The sequence below is a fragment of the Mytilus trossulus genome, chromosome 2, assembly GCF_036588685.1.
Source record: "Mytilus trossulus isolate FHL-02 chromosome 2, PNRI_Mtr1.1.1.hap1, whole genome shotgun sequence".
Lineage (NCBI taxonomy): Eukaryota > Metazoa > Mollusca > Bivalvia > Mytilida > Mytilidae > Mytilus > Mytilus trossulus.
In genome coordinates, this window is record NC_086374.1 from 2,841,313 (window position 1) to 2,850,561 (window position 9,249).

The 9,249-nt window shown below is 33.7% G+C and overlaps 1 protein-coding gene across 1 annotated transcript; it reads right to left on the bottom strand.

The window, feature by feature from the left end:
* Positions 1 to 265: 265 nt before the first annotated feature.
* On the bottom strand, positions 266 to 6,033 carry LOC134706273 (uncharacterized). The gene is made up of 5 exons (XM_063565047.1): positions 5,944 to 6,033; positions 4,869 to 5,033; positions 4,073 to 4,151; positions 3,222 to 3,449; positions 266 to 549 (listed from the first exon to the last, which is right to left on the bottom strand). Exons 2-5 carry the CDS (start codon positions 4,989 to 4,991, stop codon positions 281 to 283), a joined length of 699 nt encoding a protein of 232 aa, XP_063421117.1. The 5' UTR covers positions 4,992 to 5,033; positions 5,944 to 6,033; the 3' UTR covers positions 266 to 280.
* Positions 6,034 to 9,249: the final 3,216 nt, after the last annotated feature.

The window sequence follows — 9,249 nt, forward strand, 5'->3', positions numbered from 1 at the left end:
AAGTCGGTGAATTTCGACTGCCACTGAAAACGAGGTTACATTGGATAAGTAGGGACAGAAATTTGGCATTGCAACGGACCTGTCACCTATATGCCTCCCCTAATATGTACGGACCCCTCAAAGATTTGTTGCAACGGTTCTTGACGTACATAAAGCGGACACTCTCTCTATATGAGGCATTGACATCTTGAAATCATGGGCTTTTTTTTATGGTGAATTCATATAGGGAAGGATTTTTGACAGAAGGCAAATGATCACTAAGAAATAAGTAACTTTGAGTTTAATCGTAAGTGTCATTAGAAAATTCAAAGAAAGGTCTTTCTTGATCTGCAAGACTCGATTGTCGATAATCCCATTGTATTTTCTCTGCTAGTTCAGCATATCGCTCCATACGTTTTGTGTTTTCTTCTTTTAATCGTTGTAGTTTGGCATGACCAATACGTATCTGTAAAATCATATTTTCTGTGTCCAGAGCCAAGGCTGTTGTTTTACATTTAACACCAGAGAACAGTTTGGTTTTGTTTTCCAGTTCAGTTTTCAAACTATCACCTGCAAAACATTGATAACCAAAAGGCATTTTAATGGCAATTGAACAATAAAATTGAGCATAGAATATGGGGAATAGGAGAACAACTCGACCAAAGGGCAGATAACCGCCGAAGGCCACCAATGGGTCTTCAATGCAGCAAGAAGTCTATAATAGACTCTATCCAATAGCGGAGTTTCGACGAACACTATGATGAATGTCGTCCTGATAGTCAGGACGTCAGCATTTCTATTTCTAGACAAAATCTTTAAGGACAATTAAAATATATTTACAAAAGTAGGTTTGATTATAAAGGACCCCACTTCTTTTAAGGTCATTCGATTATTAAAGGTTAGATGATCTTAGATCGATTGAAATTTTTACAATTGGTTTTGGGATGCTAACTTTTGAACCACATGTCCAACTGTTACCAGACTTTTTTCAATAATTCCCAACCTGATGGGAAATACTTTTACTCGAAACTTTTATTGAGGAAAATGGTCAAAACTCCTGTTCACTTTAGCTTTTGATAGAATTATTCAACCATTTGGGCAAAGGAGTAGGTCCGGTAAGGACCGATTTTGGCCTCAAATTTCAGTTTCATCTGACGATAGATTTTGACCACTTTTTAAACACTTAAGTGTCTATTTTATATGTTTCGATTAATTTATGTGAAAGTTTTTAACTTATTTCGTCATTAAAAACGATCCAATTCAAGCTCAAATATGAAAAATCTACCAAATATGCGAAAAAATGTCACTTTTCAGATGGTTTTTGTCAAAAACGAAATTGGCCGCATCCGTGTTCATTCTCAACCTTTATATATGTTATGTATTATCATCAAATACAACTTCCATTTCAATATTTTGGATGAACACGAATGCGGCCACTTTCGTTTTACACGGAAACCGTCTAAAATTTAAGTTAAATGCCGGAATTATTAAGATTTCGGTAATTTAGCATGACTTTATGGTGCTAGTACCCAATATATGTGCATTGTATTGTCAAAAACAGCCCATATTTATGTAGCAGAACCATTTTACTATTCAATAAATAACTTAAAGTTTACATTTTAACAATTTTGTAAAACTGCCATATTTTGGGGCCAAAAAAGGGTCTTACCGGACCTACTCCTTTACATGCCTTTTGAACATATGTTCAGAATTTTACCAACATTTGATTTGTAAAGATCCATGAGGTGACAATCACCTCTTTTGATTTTTACGTTAAAACTTAAAAGGTAATTGTTTCAGCAGTTGATAACTTAAATTGGGCCAACATTTTGTATTTTGGTGTTATTGTTTCCTACCATCTGTCCAACCGATATCTATTGAGCTATAAATATGATCCAGGGGCGGATCCAGCCAGTTTGAAAGGTCCCAACCCAGGATAAAAAAATGGGTGTCTAACCATATGTCATTGCCATTCAAATGCATTGATCGTTCAAAATCATTGGAGGTTCCAACCCCCGGAAACCTCCCCCTGAATCCGCCATTGTGAACATGTTCTATCTTAATGAAAAATGCCTTATCGGGCGAAAAGTCTTTATTGAGTTAAATGTTAAATTTAAGGTCAGCAAAATAATATACAGTTATTTTCATAAATGCTTTGTTTCCAATTTTTTGACATAACTTGTCGGCAGACAATACAGCCATAATTGAAGTTGATGTAAAAATGTTCTCTTAGTCTACATAATGATAAAGTTTGAAACTCGTGTTGGGGGCCTCTGTAATTTTAATGCTTCAACCGTTGAAAATTTGCTCCTTAAATGATATTTGCGAATACAACCGAAACGTGAGTATCTAAGTCTAACAGTAAAGAAAGTTTGTTGTCTGGACATCTTTTGACAGACAAAACAGTTAGAGACTTTTTAAAACTGATCCAGTCCATTCACGTTTATCTGTGCGCTATGCCAACAATGATCACTCCCAAAATCTATATAATTTAGTAGTCATTCAACTTCGTCAAAATAATCTCTAACTATTGCAATAGTATCTTTTTTTCCCCTTCTGAATGGAATATATATTTTTTTTAAATGGCATTATTTCTACCAATAAAAAAAAGAGGATAAGAGGTATCTTTCCATGATTCCATAAAAAGTACATGCAAAGTAAAACACAAAAAAAAAAAGAAGAAAAAAGGAACAGCTTTTATTGCTTTTCTAAATTGCATCTCAAAGTCACAGCGTGACCTTCAATACGGAGCACAAAAAAAAAAAACATCAATGCAAAATTGAAATGGCCCGTAGCACTGGTTGAAGAGGAATTCTTTGCAAAACATAATTCGGTTAGACTTAGTACGATTTAACACCACCCAATCGCACCAAGTCCAGTATACACTAGCAGTTTCTACAAAATGTCTTTATGGGTAAACTACGTCAATTAAAACCTAGTATGTGGCTTTACCGTTGTCATGTAGCGGATACAACCACTCCACATACCGTCGTATTTGTCGCCAGATTAGTACGGGAATGAAGAATGTTTGTAATCGAGAGTTCTGATGAGAATTGGCAAAATTTGATGGATTAAAATCAATCGCTCTGGTAGTCGTTAAAATGTTATCCTTTTAAAAAAATGGATTTCGTAAGCATTTTGCCGGTCAAAAGAGAAAACTAAAATATAAAATGCATGTGGACGGACGACGGACGCCAAACGATCCATATAGCTTACAATGGCCCTAGAAAAGGATTTCTTACGTTTTCTTTTGAATTTTGATATTATATCATGTCGTCTCTTTTGTTGGCGTGTAAAAATGACCTTCAACTGCTTTTTCAAATCGCCGTACTCTTTATCTTCCAACTCATATTTCAGTTTCCATTCTGACGATGTCTGACTTATTTTGCTGTTTTCCATTAGTCTGTTCTGTTCTTCTTCAAACGTATGACCTTTGGTTATCTTGTGGCCTTCTTCACATGCCCTTAACACTGAAAGCAATTTACTAATATATCAATTCATATAATTTTCTGACATTTAACACCTGTCCCCAGTTAAAATGATGCTGACACACTTGATTTGCAACTTGAACACAACTTTCCACCAGAGAAATAGGGTTGAAGTAGAAAAATCAGTCAAAATTATTATTCGATATACCAAAAATAACCTTACATTTTATCCTGGATGGTTAACTCAAAAAGTGTAAACTGAAGAATTAAGGTTCAACAGTATATTTATTAAGGAGCTACCATTTGGTTTTGTAATTTGAGGGGGAGGGGGGACTAGGATTAAAAATATTGTCCTGAATTTTTATTTTTCACTTAATTCTGTTCTGGCTTTTTTTTACATAAATTTACATACTGTCTTTTTTTTGCCAAATTGCTCACCCTGCCTTTTTTGTATACTCAAAACTTCTGGCCTGTCTAGTTTTTTCAATTTTCATCCTAGGCCCCACCCCACCCCGTCATACAAATCAAATGGTAGTTACCTTATGCGACAAAAACCCTGCAATCTGATTTTTTAGGGTAGGGTGTAGTCACAAGGGGATAAATAAAATGTTGGCAAAAATAACGATAGAAATGTATAATATACCGGTATGCCTCAATTTATTTACCTGCTTTCACCAGTTCTAGCGACAAATTAATGGAAAGTTCAATCAATATGAAGGATACTAGTCGACACCATACACTGCACTGCATAAAATAAACAAAATATACATTAGACCGTTGGTTTTCCCGTTTGAATGGTTTTACACTAGTAATTTTGGGGCCCTTTATAGCTTGTTGTTCGGTGTGAGCCAAGGCTCCGTGTTGAAGGCCGTACTTTAACCTATAATGGTTTAATTTTTAAATTGTTGTTTGGATGGAGAGTTGTCTCATTGGCACTCACACCACATCTTCCTATATCTATGAACAAAAAAGTGCCTGTAATTCTAAATTTTTTAAGTAGATGACATGTATATGTCTGTGTTTATGAAATGAATATGAAGCAATGAACAGCCATGTGTCAAAAAACAATACTATTTCCCAAAGGAACAGTCATTTATCTATCAATTACATGTTTGTGGGTTGGGGACAACACTGTACAGATCTCGGATGTAATTTTACAAAATCGCAATTTTGCATGTAGTGAAATTTAAGAAAAAAAACAGGACTGCATACCATACCAATATCGAAAAATGATAGAAATGTATTTTATATTTTTCAATATAAAGCATATTTGATGTTGTTTGGGTAAGTGTACAGAATTTAAGTTATTTTCGTACAAACAGATGAATATTTTCACTTATATATCGGTTAAAACTTGAAATTGTGTGCTCATATGGACTGCACTGCATGATGCAGTAAACAGTGAATTGTTCGCATTTTTATAATAGGGACATATTCAAAATTATTGAATAACTGACAAACCTCGTTACTGAATCCTATTTGTAGACAGTAAATTGACAGCTTCAGGATGGCATACGGTATGCCAATCACAATATACAGAAAACCAGCCAGGAACCAGTATATAAAACATGCTAGCGTGTACATATCACATGGATGAAAATCTTTACGTATTCAAACTGGTAACATCTGTGAAAAGATACAACGAAGACGCTTTAGATGCTAAAGATTGCTATATGTTATCATTGGACAAAGATTGCTATATGGTAACATTGGACTAAAGATTGCTATATGTTAACATTGAACTAGAGATGGCTATATGTTAACATTGAACTAAAGATTGCTATATGTTTACATTGGACTTGATAAGTTTTTTTATTACATTCTATTCGTTTTCAGTTATTTTGACAGAATATTAAAGTGTCCTTTGCACGAAACCTTTTCATTTATCTTTTTCAATTGTTTTATAGGTTAAATTGTCAGTCACTGTGTCGTCTTTGTTAATAATCACGGACTTCAAACCTAAAATAAGGCAAATTTCTTTTTAAAAATGTTCATTACATTTTCTGACCATTTCAACTTATATCATGTAATCTTGCTCTTACTATTAGGATATTATAAGTAAATGTATGGACTGACTTTTCTTGTAGTAAGATTATATGGATAAGACATGTTTATGCAGCTTTGCTGAAGCTTACATCCTGAACTGGTATAATGCAGTCATAATTTGTATGTAATGAAATGTATTCATAATTTCCGAGTACAAACCGTGTCCAGCTGATCAAGGCTCCTTAAATTTCAATATAATCGAAGGCTAAATTTTTCACATTGCTTAAACCAAACGATAAATTTTCTTAGTACAGAGGTAGGATAAACATTTCCTTAATTTTCTATCACTCAGCTGTTTTACGTTTGTTCCAGTCGACAAAAATTTTGGGCAAGAACGAGTCACATATTTGTCAGTTGGTGAATGCTGGATTTTGACTATTTTCTTTTTATGCGAGGTTGTCTTTCAACAATGTTTGACGATAAACAATCTCAAAACTGTGTTGGCGTTATTTATTCAAATAAGTTGTTTAGCGAAAATAGCTGTACTTACCACAAGACAGTCTTACACTTGATGATTCCTGCATTGTTAGATCTTGCTAGTAACCATGGAGTACTTACAACGTATTACAATAAAGATTGTGACGTTGTGACTTTAGCTCTATACAAATCATATCGAGTCTCCTCGGAAGTGACCGTTTAAAATAAGCTTTTTTTGAGACGAAGATTTAAAATAAATAAAGTGAATGTCCCATAGTAAGTCAGAAGTCGATACACAAACAAACTGCTTTATCTATCAAAAGAACAAAAACAGAATGCCATAGTTCTAATGCAGACACAAAGGCGGATTTAGGGGGGGGGCCCCTTTTTTGGGAAAAAATTTGGTTGCTTATATAGGGAATCACTGAAGCGTGACTGGAGCGGGCCCCCTCTTAGGTCAGTCAGTGGGCCCCCACTTATGAAAATTTCTAGATCCGCCACTGAGACACGATAAGGTTGTACGAGACGGTGCATTATTAATGAGTATTGTTTGATGTTTGATGTTTGATGTCTGAGGGAACATGACTTATTCATTAGTTGTTATTAGATTTGAGGTATAGCCCTCAGTATCTGCGAGTATTGAAAGGTCGAAAGTTTGTGTGTGTCTTTTATTATTATAATAGTTGTGTTTTGTGCTTTGAGCAGATCTGTTTGTTCACCTAAAACAAATGTCAACTGCTTTTCAAATTTTTTTCTGAAGGTTTTTTGTTATATCACTGTCCAAAGTTAGTGCAGCGACTAGGGCTATCGCAGACATGTAAACCCACCAATCCGTGGTTGTCGTTCGTTGCTGTCTGTTATACTCGTTTCTTCGTTTATTGTTTTACAAAAAAGTATAATCACAAAAATTCTTAACTAAGGGGAAAATCAATTTGGAAAGTCCATAATCACATGGCAAAATCAAATAACAAAACACATCAAAAACGAAGGGACAAGAACTGTCATATTCCTGACTTGGTACAGGCATTTTCAAATGTAGAAAATTGTGGGTTAAACCTGGTTTTATAGCGATAACCCTCTCACTTTGATGACAGCCTCGTCAAATCCGTTATATTTACAATGATGTGTTGACTAAACAGACACAATAAAAAAAAAGTCAAAAATAGATACAGCAGTCATCATCGTGTAAAAATTTTACAATGCATCAATTCGTTTGTATTCCCGTCTGAATTATTTCACAAATTTACTTCATTTGAACTCTGTTGGATAATTGGTCCGTGTAACACTTATCAAATCAAAGTTTTAAAAAGTTTTGAAATTTTAGATTTTTGGAATTTTGATCCAAGTTTTAAAATATCAAAATTTCAAATTGTGTTAAAGTTTTGAAATTTTGAAATTTTAACCAAATTATTAAAATATCAAAATTCTTAATATCGTTTATAAATTTGATAGTTTAGAAATTTGATCAAACTTCTAAAATACTAAATCTAACGCGCAGTTTTAATTATTTCACTTTTTGAAAGTTTGATTTTTCAAATGTTTGCTTAAAATATCAAAATAGAAAAGGGGCAATAAGAGGGATACCTGTAAAACGCGAAAGGAAATAAAAGCGGAACGATAAGAAACAATATGAATTAAAAACATACTGATACTTAAAAGTTTATGTATGAAATAAAACGGACAGTTGTAAGCGGTGAAAAATAATGACAAAATTAATATTTCTTCAAAGAAGATACCAGACGTACGGCTCTGATATTGACCATTTTACCTGCTGGTTTTTCTAGCACCCATATTTTTGGAGAAACAGGAGTAACAGTAAAAACTGAACAACTCGCAGTAGTTCATATAGTATGGTTATGTTGAGCATGTATATATACATTTTCTACTAAACTCTTAAGCAATAAAAAAGCCCAATACACGATGTATTACTTCTTTTGATTTCATTTTTTTTTCTGTTTTGCTTTACGACTTCTTACTTTCTGCAATCATGTTGGCTAAAGAATATGTTATTTCATGTACAGAATGAACGATCATCTTAAACGTTTTTATCTATTCTTTGTAAGTTGTTTGCCCTAAATATTCAGCTTTAAGCGTTCCGTAAGAAGGTTGGTCAAGAAAAGCGCTTCATGATACTGAATGCACGGTGTCCTAATTAAGGTTGTGCTAGTCCACAACGTGGGAGGTTTTTAATATAATCTTATTTACGCTGAAATTAAGACGGTACTAAGATCCAATATCACAAAATTGGAGCCAAGATATTGTTACAAGGTATCTACAACAACTCATCATAGATTGATACCAGGTTATAAATTTTGCCGCTTTTTGCGCCAGACGCGCGTTTCGTCTACAAAAGACTTATCATTGACACTCGAACCAAATTAAGTTAAAAAGGCAAATAAAGTCAAATGAAATTGAAAAGGCCAAATAAAGTAAACTTTTAAATCCAACGTATAGCTCTGGTTTGTAAAAGTTGAAACCTTTCATATCATATATAAATGTATACCATAAACATTATTTTCACGAGCATTTATATTTATGTAATAGTTACCGCTGTACTACATTTAGCACCCAACTTTCATTCATGTTTATGTAATATTTGCCGCTGTACTACATTAAGCACCCATCTATCCAGTTGTAGGTGTTGGCATTTTGAAAGTTGAAAATTGTTTTCAAAAGTTTTTATCAGCGATAAATAGTAATCTTCTGGGAAACCAATATTTAGATAGTCACTATTTTTTTACTTGATACTACCACTAGGGGCTTCGATAATGGTACATTAAAATTATTATGATCCTCAATTTGATGATATAATATTCTGTGCCAGCAGAGGACATAAGAAAAATTCTCCATGCCTTTAATGTTAGATATGAACCAGATAAGTTGATTAATAGCGATGAAAAACTTAAAAAAAAGTTAGCGCTTCGACAAAACAACCTCACCCCACTTTTAAATTTAAATGGTTGCTCCCTTAAAGACAACGTTTGGACTGGTTATCACACACGTAGCTCCATTATAGGTTCTAAATCAACCACTGTTTTATAATAGTAAACAAAAGCAATAGATTTTTTTGTATTAAAGGATATTGTTGTCCCGTATTTGAATTTTGTTATTTGGGTATTTTTAAGTTATCGTACGACAATCGACTTTGAGCAAACTAAAAGTTCACATGTACACCCAGTCATAATGGAGTGTGCAAAGAGAAGCCGCACTGTCAGCTGCATGATGATTTTTTTTCCATTTTTGGCCGTACACCAATGTTGCTCTCGAAAAACCAGTCCAATGTAAAACGCTGAATTTTAAGTAAAGAATTCACCTACGGAACGCTGAAACTGAAATTTGAAATTCAAGAAAAATAAGAACGAAACAATTAAAGAGGTTT